We start from the raw sequence: 15,683 nt of genomic DNA on the forward strand, positions 1-15,683 counted from the left end.
GTTTCAGCTGAATGTGAATCTTTATTTTTGATAAGCGTGGTTTCTAATATTGCTTGTGTCCTCATTGTTAGAATGCACAATGACTCAGAATCTGTGTGAGTACAATGCACCCTTTCACACAAAAACTTTGTAAAACAGAATCGAAACTGTCTGCATTGAGTGTGAACCAGTCGCAGAGCTTGACTGTTCGAAAGAGCCCACCATAGGAAATTGATGTTCATATCTGCAGAACCTTTGCAACTCCTAATCCGCGTTGAATGACCTCCATCAAACCAAGTAGAAGCAGCTAGTAAAATTTGTTCATCACGGTGTACTTCATTAATTGAAAAAATTAGACATATCACTGAACTACAAGATACAATTCCTCTAGTACTCGGAAGGTCCTGCCCAAAAATAAGTAGTAATGACACTCTTGGTGCACAGAAGCCACTAGTAGTAGTAGTAGTAGTAATAATAATAATAATAATAATAAAACAACTTCATTACCACACAATAGGATGAGACTTCGGCACCTGACCCCCACTTTGCTATCATGCAGCAGAGAGGTGGCTTTCAGTGCACCATTGCATATATGTAATTACTTTTTTATGAGACTTAAAAAGCGTTGGTCTCAAATTCCATGGCAAATAAAAAGCATGCACTCTTTTGAATTGCTGTGGAATCTGAGCTCCATTGTCGGATTTGCCTCCATTCTTTAGCATCAAGTATACGAAAGAGATGAACACTCACATGTACTAACTTTGAAGAAGAGAATGTTTTATGTTTGAGGAAGATCAACACATGACCATGTCTTTAGCTACAAAAGAATGGAAGAACAATTAAATTTGTATTGAATATCATTATTGTTAACATGGATGACAAGGAAAGTTATGAATTCAATTATGCACCAAAATACTATTACAAATTCATTTTCTTGCACCAAAAGAATATCATGCATCAAATATGGTGAGTTTTTCATTGGTTCATTCAATAATTCTCTTAGGATAGAGATAATTTTGATGTCAAGCAACTATTACACTAAAATAAATTTATGGTTTTTCATATTTATGGTTAAATTGATCATGCTATTTTTTGTTAGGTGTTATTTTTGCTTCTTGCCTAACTTGTAAAAATATCAGGTCATGTCTTTATATTGTACTTCAACTAATTACTTTTATACAGCTTTTAAGATTTTGAATTGATATCACATATTAATGATAAGACTCTATCACTTTCTAGTAGAAATGCCTTGTCATTCTTATTCATAAATTAGAACTACTTTTTTAAAACTATGATAATTGATTCATAGTAAATTATGATTTTGACTCTAATTTTGACTCTTCTTTCTAATTTAAGTATTTAAAAATAAACTACTTGATATAAACACAAATTGAGAGAATGTATATACCTCTTGGAATGTAATTAGTGTATTGTTTTCTATTGTAGTAAATAATATATTAAAAAAAATCTGATTATTTATAATTTTATGAAAATAAAACAAATGAGTTTAAATCCAAATTCTAATTCTAGTCATAGATATTTAAATATATTTAACTTATTTTTAATAAATTAAGATATATAAAATATATTTTTAATAAATTAAATAAAAATAAATTATAATTGTATATAAATTATTATTCAAAAAAATTAACACATGAGGTATAATCTAAACAAGAAAAGAAAAGAAAATAATGGGATATTTTTTAAGATTGGTTTAATAAAAAATAAAGATAAGTTTATATTATTTATTCTTCTATCTATTTTATAAAATATTTCTCTGTTTAAGATAAAAAAGTTATAATATTTAAAACTAATAATAGATTCATTATATATTTTAGTATTTAAATATATTTATTGAACTTTTTTTTGTGAAAACATCAAAAAATATTTTAGATATTGCAGATTTGAATAAATCTAAAATAAAAGCAATATGTATATATATATATATATACAGAAGTATACATATAATATTAACATTTATAATGTAAAAAATCATAAAAATTTCTAAATGAAAGTTCAATGACTTTGCAAACTTAGCTTGTTCCAAAACAAAACTATCCTAAATTACAACAACTAGTCACTGTAATCAAATAGGTATGTATATCAAAACAGTTGATTTGACAACCTAGAGACACATAAGTACCACAAAAGAGAAATATACACAATAAACTAAACACGAAATATCAATCATATAAACAGTTTTCATGCTCTAGAGTCATAAAAAATACAAAGGCTTGTCCTAAAACGACCAGATGAAGTAATAATAATGGAACAAAGTAAATCAATATTGTTGAGAATGTTTAGAAAGACACAAGAATAATAGTAAGTAATACACACACACAAGAGTAGTAGTAAGTCATACACACAAGATGGTTTCTAAGAAGAGAGGGCTTCATATATAAAAATCTATTGATTTGGTTGTGTCTCGTATACAAGAAGAAAAATGGGAGAAGATAAATAGTACTTTTCCACTAGACTCTAAATACTATAGCTATAGCATTTATTGTAGTCTATAGTAAATATTATGGAGAGCGCCGGCTACATTTAATGATCTTAACATTCTTCCTCGCTTATCATAATATTTACATAATATAAAATTTGTATAGAATTATGATCTATATTTTTTTGTGATCTTGTAAGATCAACAATTGTTGCCTCATTAAAATCTTATTTAGGAAAATCTTATTATATTTAAGGACAAAACCATAGATGAAGGAAAAAGAATACAACATCATTTTTTTTAATTATTTAAAGAACTCATTAATTTTCTTATTCAAGAAAAGCAAATCACCACTGTAGTGTTGTAACATGACTATATAGTAAAAGATGATAATATGTATCTTATTATAGAAGAGCCAAGTTAAAAGAAAAGGTAGAAAAATATGGATAAAAGATAGGAAGGTAGTAAAACTTTTAGTAGTAATGTTGCCTTCTTAGAAAAAATAGTTTCTACTTACTTTGTAGGGCCAAAAATAAGGCAAAATAAGGTATATTGTAAAAATAAATGATATAGACATCTTAAGGAGGAAGTTAAGAGTAAATTTTAGTAAAAATTACTAAAAAAAAACTAGATGTTGATACCTGAAGAGGGCCGGTTATGAACCAAGATCGAAATCAGACCCTGAGGCACAAAATTGAGTCTCGACAAGGACTCTGGGACTCTTTGGCAGATCAAAGAGTGGGATTTGATAGAAGATTGGATATGGTTTCTATAGGTATTAATTTTGGATGATTTGGAGTTGTTCTTACTTTATAAGAGCTTTGCAAAGTCAAGGTTTGTTTCAGATGACTTGGGTTTTATGAAATAAAACAGGGTTTATATTTTGGATGATTTCAAGAGTTTTGTAATAGATCTATGGGTGAAATTTTGTGGGTTTATGGTTAGATTTGTGTTTAATATGTGTTGTAAATTTGAGCTCAATCTAATAGTTGAATTGAGGAATATTGAGGTTTAAGTGGGTCAAGGTCTCAGAAAGTAGAATTTTAGGTCCAGTGGGAGTTTTTAAGATTTCTTGCAATATACTACTTGGATTGGAGTGAAACTTACATGAGAGGATATTAGACTTTATTTTCTATATGTATAAGAGTTTTGAGATCAATCGAATGGTGCAAAGGAGATATATTGGCTCTGGAAGATTGGCATCAAGATTGGAGAAGGAAGCCAACCAATATCCGAGCACATTTTTGAGGTTATCGTCAATTTGGTAACTCCGATCCTTTTCAATTTTTTTGTACTTGTTTTTAACTTATTTATTTAGAAGTGTGAAAAATTTGAGTTAAGATCAACGGTTTACTCATTATTTATTGAGATTTAAATCTGTTATAGGAATTACTAGGATTTGGTTTAGGATTTGGTTAGGGTTTGGTTTAGGATTTAGGATTTGGATTAGGGATTGATTTAGGGTTTAAGATTTGATTTAGGATTTGATTAGGATTTTATTTAGGATTTAGAATTTGGTTTGGGTTTGATTTAGGATTTAGGATTTAGGATTTGGATTAAGATTTGATTTAAGGTTTGGATTAGGGTTTGGATTAGGGTTTGGTTTGAGGTTTGGATTAGGGTTTGGTTTAGGGTTTAGGATTTGGTTAGGATTTGGTTAGGATTTGATTTAGGATTTGGTTGGGATTTGGTTTAAGATTTGTTAAGGGTTTGATTTAGGATTTAAGATTTTATTAGGATTTAAGATTCAATTAGTTTTGGCCTAAATTTTGAATGAAGTTCAATAGGATTTTAACTAGAATTAAATTAAGATTGAATTGAGATGTATTTGAGTGATATTTATGATCCTTCTAATATTTCTTTAAGAATTCTTATTGTTTGTTTGAAATTTCTTTGATTTTTCTTTGAATTTGATTAAGCTTACTTACCATTATTATGGTCTAATTAGAGCATTGTTAGTATTATATTAGAATTAGGATTTTGTTATTGCAATTTCCATTCTTCCTTCCACATCCAAGTGCTCGGAGCATTCTCAAGCAAGACTTCACGTATTATGACCCTGCATATCCCTACTATAAGTAAGTCAATGATGATTATACAATGGAAGAGCTTTGGTGAAGAGATCAACAAGGTTGTTTGTAGATCCAATTTTCTTAATTATAAGTGCTTGATCAGTAATCAAATCATGGATATAACTAAAATACTTTAGATCAATATGCTTTGTCCTATCGCCTTTAATGAAACCAACTTGCATCTGTGCAATACAAGCACTATTATCTTTATGCAAGATAATTTGAGAATCATTATATGAAAATTCACAAGTTATTTGAATGAATTTATTTATTGATCGCAACCAAATACATTCTCAAGATGCTTCATGTAAGGCAATAATTTCTGCATGGTTGGATGAAGTTACAATTATTGTTTATTTCATTGATTTCCATGCTATTATAGCTCCATGTTTTAAAAATACATATCATGTTTAAGATTTAGCTGTTGCAGTAATAGATTTATATCCTTTATTACAATATACAACTAATTTTTGATCTACAGATTGTGTGTAGTATAATCCCAAGTCTTCAGTACCTTTTAAATAATATAATAAATATTTGATGCCTTTTCAATGTTGTAGTGTTGGACATGCACTATGTCTTGCAAGAACACCAACTGCAGATGCAATATCTAATCTTATAGATGAAGCTAAATACAATAGTGCTCCAACCGCTGCAAGGTATGGATATTGATCTCTCAATATTTCGTCTTCTTCCTCGTATGGACGGTATGGATCATGACCATCACAACCACGTCTAACCATTGGTGTGGACAATGGATAAGCATCAGTCATATTAAATCTTTGCAAGATTCATCTAATATACATTAGTTGGTAGAGAAAAATGCTACCATCTGTTAGGTGCATAATTTGAAAACCAATGCAGAAAATTATTTTTCCTAGCATTTTTATCTCAAATTCATGTACAAGTAGGTTAGTAGCTGTAACACATGTAGATGTAGTTTTTACTAGGTTAAGATCATCAACATATACAACAATGATCACAAAATCAGTTTTATCTCGTTTGATAAACAAACAAGGGATTAATAGATCACTTACAAACTTATTTGTAATTAAATAATCTTCAAGACATTGATACCACATGCATTCGGATTGTTTTAAACCATATAAGGCCTTACATAATTTAATACTATGATATTGTCATGGAGCAGGTCCATTTGGAGCTCTTATTTCTAAGCTAGGTGGAACTTTCATATAAATATTTGTATCAAGAGAACTATATAGATATGCAGTTACTACATCCATCAGATGCATCTCAAGGGTAGCATGAACTGTCATTCCAATAATATATCAAAATGTAATTGAATCCATGACTAGAAAATATATAGATTCATAATCAATACCAAATTGTTGAGTAAATCCTTGAGAAATAAGATGAGCTTTATAGCGGATCATTTGACCTTGAGCATCTCGCTTGTATATTAATATCATCTTATATCCCACAAGGCGAGATATAAGAGTGTCTACAATTCGATCAAAGACTTTTCTCTTATGCAAAGAGTCATACTCCTCCTCAATAGCAGTTTTTTATTTTGACCAATTAGAGCGACGCATCGCCTCATCGATGGTTTGAGGTTCAAGATTGTCTTCCTTGTAAGAAAGGACTTCTATAATCATATATGCAAATGATTCATCTATTGTAATAGATGGTCTGTCCCAAATATCATCTGTAGCACAATACAGAATAGATAATTCTTTACTCAACTTATTCTTATTCCTTCCAATTTCAAGAGTTTTTTTTTTATAGGAATTAAAGATACATTATGCATGGATATATCATCACGAATTAGTAGTCCCGCAAGATGAGTGGCAATTTTTTGAGAAATAATATTAGGATTAGTTAATTTTATAGCTTTCTTCTTACGTAGTTGCTTATCTTATCCACGAGTTCTTTTAGTTGTTGTTGTTATAACTTGAGTTATTGTAGTCAATGGCACTGCAATCTGAGCAGGTGCATTCTGAGCCTCATTAATAGGAACTCTTGTAATTCTACGTACATCATTGAAGCCATTAAGTGTTTCATCTGCGATCTATTTTAGATGCAAAATCTTAGCAACTTCAATTTCTGCCAAAGATGTCCTAGGATCAAGACTCATTTTAAATATTTCTGTTGCTTTAAATATAAGTACTTTATTTCTTTGTTGATTGAATATTCTTCCTTGAAGAGATCGAAATATATTTTCTTCAAAATGACAATTTTACAAACGTGCATGTAATAATGTGCCATTTGATGGATCAACAATACAAATAATGCTAGATGAATCAAAACCAATATATATGCCTTCTTGTCGATGAGCTCTAATGGTATACCGTTGAGATTCTGATACTGGAATCCAAGCACGGCAATTAAATACTCGTAAGTTAGATACATTTAGAACACGACCCAAAATGAGTTCAAGTTGTGAAACAATTTCAAAAGAAGAAGGGGGGAGGCGTATTAATGCTGCAACATGTAAAACTGCATGACCCCACATAGATGCAGGTAAATTTGCATGAAAGAGGAGTGGCTAGGTAATGAGTTGTATACGCTTCATAAATGACTTTGCAAGTCCATTTTGAGCATGTTCATATAGAACACAATATGTCAACTCAATTCTTCTTGTAATACAATAGTCTTCAAAAGTCTTTGATGCGAATTCTTTTGCATTATCTATACACAATGTTTTTATAGGATAATTAGGAAATTGTGCCCGAAAATGAATAAGCATAGATATAAGATTGGAAAACACCATGTTTCGAGTTGATAATAATGAAATATGTGATTGTTTACCTAATGCATCAACAACGACCAAAAAATAACAAAATGGACCTGATATTGGATTAATAGGGCTACAAATACCACCATGCAATCTTTCAAGCATTGGTGGTAATTCTTGTGGGAGTTTCCAAATTGAAGGCCGAGTAATCATTTTACCTTATACGCATGCACAACATAATTCCATAGAATCTACATCCAGAGGCTTTAAATTGTGCTCAGTTATACATGGAATGATCATTTTAAATAATGTAGATCCTGGATGTTCCAATTATCTATGCCAGAGAGAAACACGACTCTCTATGATAGATGATGCAAAATTAAATATAATGGGAGGCCGAATCATAATTTAGTATAAACCATTTTCTGTAGCAAAAGCTTTTTCAACAACTTTATAGTTCTTTGCAAGAACCAAAACCTCTTTTCTATTTAAAATGGTGGTTGAGAGGTGATAACCATTAATACACACATCTCGGTAGCTGATCAGACTTCGGGGTGTTGAGGATGTAAACATTGCATGTTTATATTTTATAATGGAATCCGCAATTAATTTTACCATTCGTGTGCCCTCTTGGAAATAAAACGATGTCGTGTTATGGTTCGGCTATTATATGAAAATAATGTAATTATGTACTTAATATATAATTTATTAAGTAACACGGTAAGAGCTATGTTAGTAGATTTTAGTTGGTTGTAGATTATAATTTGGTTATTATCCTGAGAAGATTTTGTTTAAAAAGACTACTATAGAATTTATATAACTTTAATTTCTTTTTTGATAGTGGCTTTTAAGATTGGTTTAGTTCATAGTAACTTCTAAATATTTAGAGTTACCTTTATTAGACATTGGTGACCTTTGAAAACTTCTTTTGGTTCTTTTATTTGGTGTTTAGAGCATATATTATGTAAATCTTATAAGAAAAAGGATTGAAGAAGGGTTTTATTAGCAAAGGGAAAAATTAGGGCACCAATATAGATGAATGGAGATGAATGATGAAAATCTCCATTCATACTAGTCAAAAATCATGACCAATGGGCTTTGAGGAGGCTGCCCGAGGCCATATTAGGGATTAGGGTTAGTTTCTCGGGACCATTCGAGTTTTAAAAGCTAGGGTTAGAAGGTTTAGGGTTTTGACTATGATGTTGGTGCAAGTTTTGTATAGTTTGGAGTTTATATGAAGGAGATACAAGCACTCAAAGTTAAGGTATTGATTTGGGAGCTATTGTCACTCTTTTCCGCATAACACACGTGCACCGATAGCAATTGAGGATCGGCGACCGCGACTAGAGAGAGCACTTTTGCGGCTATATTTTTTACATACAGCTTAATGGATTCCAAGTTGAACTAAAGGAGTTATTGGATTTTGAAGTCAGACATGCAATTTAAGGATAGTAAGTAATCCAATTTGCGAGTGGTTGTCTCTTGAGCTAAATCTTGAGCAATTTGACAAGGTTTTGGCTCCAAATTTCAGAGAATGTGTAATTTCATGTTAGTAAACTTTGTCTACAAGTATTATGATATTTGAATATTGGATTCTTGAGATATTAAGAAAATAGTGTTCGGATGCTTGTAAACTAGGGTTTAAAGCATCTGCTAGAGTTTCTTAGATGTCAGAAGACGGGGGTGAATTTGCAGTAGATTGTTTTTTGTGATAAAAGTTAAAGGTGAATTCTATCTATCCTATAAATAAGAAACAAACTGAATGGTTAGATCAAGAGTTATGATTTTCTAAACTTTGGGACAAGAAAATCCTTCGCAGAAAAAATATATTTTGAAGGGGTTTTGTTATCTTTTGAGTTTTATGCAATATAAAGGAGTTCTAGGAGGCTAAACAAGATTCATATAAAGATTTAAGCAACACTCTACAGCTAGATACCTAGTGTATTCCAGGATAGCAAATCATGCCATACGACACCTCATTTACTCTAGCTATGGTCATCATATTTTCAGTTTGTCAAGTTGAAGATTTTTCAATAAAAAATTGTCTATCTCGCGGTGTCGTATTACGTGCTTTCCTGCTCGAGAACGCGCCGGGCGTCTGGCTGTAGAAGGTAGTATGGAGATTCACCGATAGTCAAGCAGTCTATCAGTTTTTGACTGCTGGAATATAAACGACTGCAACAATGTACCGTAAATCTATACGGATGCTCTTCGACTGCTTGTCGAAGTCTTTTTTTTTGCCCCAGCCGATAGGTCTCTAAACGTTACAGAGAACCCCGAACAACCCAAATTGTTAATCTTCAATACCCCTTTGTACTTACGATCTTGTATCCACTGACTGTCCTGTTAGATTAACCCAATAAATTTCATTCACTCTGCATACTCAATCCTATAGACACCCCTTTAATCCTTTAATCACAGACGTAACTCGATTTTATAAAACAGTCAAGAGTATTCAAACCCACTTCATTTAAAAATCCCGATTCACCATTACAACACTGACTTCAGCAGCGTTTGCCTCAGTCTTCCCAAAACTCTATGAAGAAGAAAAATCCAAATTCTATGTCTTTCCTTCCCCGATCCGAAGCATGAAGCTCCTCTCTCTAATTCCCTTGATCTTCAAAAAAACCTCCAATGAAAACCGAACTGGTAACCTTGCAAAAGCTTGAAAACTAGCTCCCTCCCCGATTTCACCCGAAAAAAAAACCTCCCCCCTCAAAACTATATCCCCCCTAACCTTATCCTCTGAATTTCTTCAATCTTCCGTCTTAGATCCGGAATTGGCTCCCACCTCAAGCTTGGATCCGAATTTGGCTCTCGCCGTCAAGCTCTCTCCTCCGTTTTTACCTTTAAGAAATCCATTTACCGAAAACAACGTTCCCTTAAACGGCACAGAGAACAGGACAGCCTGAAACAGAATCGAACCCCGTAATCGGGACCACATTGAGTCGCCCGACCAATTCAGGTCCTATATTGGGAAAGATGCCCATAGTAACCTGGATGTTCCCGTAATTGGATCAAATTGGTCCTCGCGTCAGATTGGCTAAGACCCGTAGTAAGACCTGGATTTCCCATAATTAGACTGCATTGGGTTGACCGACCAATTCAGGTCTCATATTGGATAAGAGGACCCGGATTGGATTATCGATATTGGATCCAATTGGCTCCTCGAACCCGTCGTGTGAATTGGTCCTTCTCTTCCTGCTGACTCCCGTTATTGGAATCGAACGGAGCATTTCAGTATGCCCCGGCTGACTGTAACGGAGTGACTGAACCTGACCACTCAGTATTTGTACTGGAGTTGGTCGATGCTCCCAATATTCGAGGTAACTGAATATTAATAAAATTCTCCTTTCTTTTTATTTTCACTGTATACTCATGTTACAACACGACAGCGGGATAGTATGTAATGTTACAGAATCAATGCATGCATCATTTGATTCATCATTAGAGATTTTGTCATTCATATAAGGCTCTAAATCATCAACACCAATTGAATCCATCAACGCATCTAGGTATGATCTTCACGAGCATCAGCTCGTAGTTTCTTATTTTCTCAGAACATTTTAATAAAATATTCCGAAGTACGACACGCATGTGCTAAATGTCCAATCATTCCACACTTATGGCAAGAACGCATCTTTGATTTTTGTTTTCTACTATAATTAATAGTAGAATGTTTATTCTTTCCATATGGGTAGAAATGGTCATGACTATGACTACCCTGATATTTATGAGCACATTTTCCATATTTATATAATTTTTTCTTAGACTTTGAAATATTAAGTACATGAGATTCTTGAACTGTAGTTCCAATAGGACGAGCTTTCGCATTGCGCAAGAGTAGCTTATTTTGCTTCTTCGCAAGAAATAAATAGGACATGAGATCAAAATGACTCTAAAATTTCATATTCCTGTATTATTGTGCAAGCACAACAGATACAAGAGGAAATATAGAGAGAGTTTTTTCAATCATTTCTTCTTCAAAGATGCTTTGTCTACATAATCATAATTGTGAGACAATACTACACATTTTACTATTGAAAGCATTTAAATTTGAAAAATCCAAGACACGTAAATGTGTCTAATTATGACGTGCACGTGGAAGGAAAATGGTCTTTTGATGATCAAATCCGGATTTAAGATTCTTCCAAAGTTCTATAGGATCTTCCATTTCCAAATATTGATAATGTAATGCACGTATAAGATGACGACAAAAGAGAAGTGCTTTCCAACAAATAGAAAGAAGAATAGAAATACTTATTATAGGAGATTCTTCAAACATAATGGCATTTGAGAGTTGTTCTACAAATAAATTTGCTTTTGCCATTTTTGCCCATAATAGATAATTGTTTCCATCCATAGTCAATGGTGGAAATAAAAGAGTTTGAAAATGTTGAGATGCATTGATAATAGTTGGAACCATAGTAGAAGCAGTTGAAGATGTTGAAACACTCATTATAAATAAATCTGTAAAGAAAATACAAGATCAAGTAGAAAAGTTGAGTAAAACATACCTTAAAATATAAAGTCAAATAAAATGATAAACTTGAACTTGAAAAATAAAATATTAATTTTTATTTTTTTATTTTTTTAATAAGGCTATGGATTAAGGCAGTAGAATAGCAATAGGACGGTGGCAAGGTGGCCGCAGCAGGCAGCAACGATAAGGCGGCAGGGTGGTAGCAGCATCTTGGCAACTATTTGGCAGTTGTTTGGCGGCTGTTCAACAGCAAGCATGGGGCGTAGCAAGGAGCAAGCTAAAATAGAGCTAGGTTGGATCAAGTATTCTAAGCAAGTATTCTAAGCAAGCAGGGCAGAGAGTGAAACAAGTGCTCTAAACAAGCAGCTAATATGTGAGGGGCCAGCAAGAAGAGCAACAAGATCATGAAGCACACATTGAGCAAGAGTAGCAACAGGTTTTGAAGAATCATGACTAGAACAAAAATAATTGTGATAGTGTGTAGAAGAAAGTTGTGCTAATAACGTGTTGAAAATATTTAGAAAGACACAACAATAATAATAAGTAATACACACACACAAGAGTAGTAGTAAGTCATACACACAAGAGGGTTTCTAAGAAGAGAGAGCTTCACACATAAAAATCTATTGATTTGGTTGTATCTCGTATACAAGAAGAGAAAAAAGAGAGGATAAACAGTACTTCTCCACTAGACTCTAAATATTGTAGCTATGGTATTTATTGTAGTCTACAGTAAATATTATGGAAAGCACCAGCTACATTTAATGATCTCAACAAATATCAAGAGTATTAGAGTCATAAAGAATATCTAATAACAACACTAACAACAAACCAGCAGCAGTCGCTGCAACCATGAATCTACCAGCAAAACTTCTCTGCCGATACCACCACAGATCCAAACTTGCCAGATTCCACGGCTTGCACGGGCGACAAAGAAAACAACTGAGATAGGGAGATAGGAAGGTGTCTAACAATGCAGCAAGCACAAGACCGAGGAGTGCATGTTACGATCACGTCACAGGCATTCGGAACCCAAACAATCAGGCAACCACTGCCAGGATCGTGAATCGAAGTTCCACCTCCCTGAGTTCTTCGGCAACTCGTGTTGCCGACAAAAAAGTTTACTTCCTCCACTTCGAAAGCTCGCCCCTTCCAAACATAACCTGGAACGACCATGATACCCGGCTCCGTCTCGGGATTGAAAACCGTGGATAAGGCGATCTGGTGCTGACAACCACTACCTGCACCGCTGTGAACACAGCCCGTGGTATTCTGAAACAGTGAAAACGTTCACACAGCTTAGGAGCTAAGCTGTCAATTCCTTGTACCGTCAATGCATCGAGTAAACCCCGCCTTGGTGTCGAAATACAAAAAAAAAAAAAAAAACAAAACAAAACAAAATCCACAATGCTTTCACTGCAATCAAAGTGGCCAATTATCCCTCTCTCCAGACAATTGTCCGTCCTCACGGGATGCGCACAAAGCAAAAAACCTTGAAGTTCACAGAAACCTGACAAAAACAACTGCATGCTAGCTGTTCTCCTACCCAAGCGTGCTCCCGACATGATCGGAAAGTTCGCATGTGAGGAATTGGCGGCATCTCATTGCATTGCTCGACTTCCAACACGATCAGTTTCTGGATCGGCAATCCACTCGGTTCATTCCTCTGCCGCGCCGGCATCCACCATTCAACAAGAAGTGATTCCGAGCATTCAATCAGACTGGCGTCATCACATGCAAATTGTCTCCCATGAGATGCATCGTGCATCGTCGATTCGCAAATAAGTCGCAACATGTGATTCGCAAATAAGTCGCAACATGTGATTCGCATCGCCGTAACATCGGCGTTGGCTTGCAAGGGCAAGGACCAAGGATTCGCAGACTCATGGCGATGAACAGGTTGAGACGAATTAAACACAGAAGAAGAAACTCCATCCCTTGCGGACAGCATGAATCAGGAGTCTGCACTTCAGTAAAACCGAAAGCCTCAGGACTAGCTAGAGCTCAAAGAAACCTTTCCAAACACCGACGAAATACATTCAAACACATTCCTGAAAGTTCCCTGACAATTGGAAGCTCAGACCCTCGTTGTAAACACCTCCAATCCTCAAAGAATACCACATCTTCTCCTGTGACCATGTCGGCACACCGATGACACTCATCTGTCTCCCGATCCACAACACGCTCGGGCACCCAGCGACACTCGCGGGTGGTTGCGACGCATCACGGTGTGCAGAAAGTCTGACAGAAATGTGACAATACGCCGAGGGTAACAAGTACCTGACGTGCCTCGGAGACTTGTGATCCAGGTCGCACCCGCACTGAAGTTGAGCGGACACCAGCGCAACAACGCCTCCCTCGCCAGCGAACCCCTCAAACGACGATCTCCTCCTTTCTTACTGGAAAAGCCTATTCACGCAGCTTGAGACTCAGTCTCAATCATCTCACCAACGCCATTGCCATGGGCGTCACAAAATCCCTCGCAAGGAGAATCCCCGGAAAAAGAACTCTGGGGCACCGCCGCCAGCAAGTCAAGCACGACAAAGTGAAGCACACTCCACAATTGAGACCGAATCGGAGACCACGCGCAGCAACCGCAACCTCAGATAATCCCTAAACAGCCCCAAACAACAGAGCTAACGACGCTGACTGCAGCGAGCGCGATCAAAATCGAGGAGTGCGGCAGGGTCGACAGCCGCGGTTATCGTAGAGCGCCAGGACAACATAACCTCGAAACGAGGCTCCGGACTAATTGCTCACTCATGCTCGGAAAGTCTTTGCTAACCGAGGCATTGCGGAGCGGACAGCGACTGACGATGAAGCCGGGAGGGGGACAATTGAGGCACAACGGCCAGGCCTGGACTCAGTGGCCCGACCGGGCAACAAGGCATCCTTCATATCCTATCCATTGTGTGCTCCTTGCGCGCTGCTCCTCCAAAATGAAGAAAGCTGGGTCGGCAGCTCGGATGCTCCAACAGGAAACAACGTCGCCGGGATGGACACCGGACGTGCTCAAGGGCCACGTTCGGACACCCGGACATGCAAGAATCGGAGAATCCAAACACCAGCTCCGCGATGGTGAACAAAGGAAGTCGCTGAGCGAGGTCTGAACTAGGAAGTGACTTCGACACTGCTGACTTCGCAGAGGGTGGAGAACACGTGCTCGTCCGCACTGCAACACGTCCTTGTGGATGGAGGAGGAGCACAGCAGCAAAGTGTCCATCCAGTGACCTTGAGTGCAGTCGAGGTGCTGGTTCCCATGCAATATTGTGGGTTCCGCGCACGCAGAATGTGCGCGCGTATGTGTTGTGTGCAGCAGCAGCTGCTGCAGGAGGCAACAAGATTGGAGGTCAAGCAGGAGCCCGGTCGCGGAAGATGACATAATGCGCGACAGGAGCTGTGGGTGCGGCGATTGAGCAGCTTGGAAAAGAGATGCGCGGTGGAAGGGAATTGTGCTCCACGATGAGCAGGGGAGTGGTGCACAACTCGGGCAGCAGCGGGTGGGGTGCATGAGAGGCAGGTCGTGCAAAAGAGCGTCGTGGTGGGAAGCAAGAAGAAAACTCCTTGACGGGGTATCGGGAGAATCGAACTCCCGACCTCTTGCACCCTAAGCAAGAATCATACCACTAGACCAGATACCCTCGCTCGCTGGATCCCTTCGCTGCCTGTTCAGAATGCCTCCAGAATCGCTTATACCTACTCTCTCTGCAACCATGCTCTCCTCATTGCAGCGGCTGCCGTGCTGCAACCCACCACAACCTCTCACCCCTCACTAATGCCAATATAAGCGCGGGTGCGGCACACACACCCATGGATAACAATATGTACAATGATCGGGTGTCTCTCCTCCAAAGTAAGCCACCTAAGCTGTCATGTTCTTCCCATCACAACAACCCTCACTTTGTGTAGACAGCGTTTACGTTCTAATCTCACCTGGAACTCCAACACACCATGCTTGTGTCGTGTTGAAGACAACCATGTTTCTTGACCACACAACTAGTTGTAGTTGATATG

At 36.5% G+C, this 15,683-nt stretch overlaps 1 protein-coding gene and 1 non-coding gene across 6 annotated transcripts; both read right to left on the minus strand.

The window, feature by feature from the left end:
* Positions 1-12,259: 12,259 nt before the first annotated feature.
* Positions 12,260-14,100, minus strand: LOC112277789 (uncharacterized). 5 transcript variants are annotated; one of them, XM_090248118.1, is made up of 3 exons: positions 13,959-14,100; positions 13,216-13,631; positions 12,260-12,941 (listed from the first exon to the last, which is right to left on the minus strand). In XM_090248118.1, the coding sequence occupies exons 2-3, from the start codon at positions 13,618-13,620 to the stop codon at positions 12,528-12,530; spliced, it is 819 nt and encodes a 272-aa protein (XP_090104244.1). In that variant the 5' UTR covers positions 13,621-13,631; positions 13,959-14,100; the 3' UTR covers positions 12,260-12,527. The 5 variants fall into 5 exon arrangements, with proteins under 5 accessions (XP_090104244.1, XP_073387637.1, XP_024366278.1 ...); XM_073531536.2 differs by having other exon boundaries at positions 13,180-13,631; XM_024510510.3 differs by having other exon boundaries at positions 13,950-14,089.
* A 1,138-nt stretch (positions 14,101-15,238) lies between these two features.
* TRNAP-AGG (transfer RNA proline (anticodon AGG)) lies at positions 15,239-15,310 on the minus strand. Its single transcript has one exon. It is a non-coding gene; the product is annotated as a tRNA-Pro (tRNA).
* Between the last annotated feature and the right edge of the window lie 373 nt (positions 15,311-15,683).

This window comes from Physcomitrium patens, chromosome 26, assembly GCF_059467195.1.
Source record: "Physcomitrium patens ecotype Gransden chromosome 26, ASM5946719v1, whole genome shotgun sequence".
Classification (NCBI taxonomy): Eukaryota; Viridiplantae; Streptophyta; class Bryopsida; order Funariales; family Funariaceae; genus Physcomitrium; species Physcomitrium patens.

Excerpts from the sequence above, each read along its gene's own strand:
- LOC112277789 (XM_073531536.2), bottom strand. The coding sequence starts at position 13,620 with ATGCTGTCCGCAAGGGATGGAGTTTCTTCTTCTGTGTTTAATTCGTCT. Across the intron at positions 12,942-13,179 it reads CATGCAGTTGTTTTTGTCAG|AATACCACGGGCTGTGTTCA; the intron begins GTTTCTGTGAAC and ends TCACTGTTTCAG.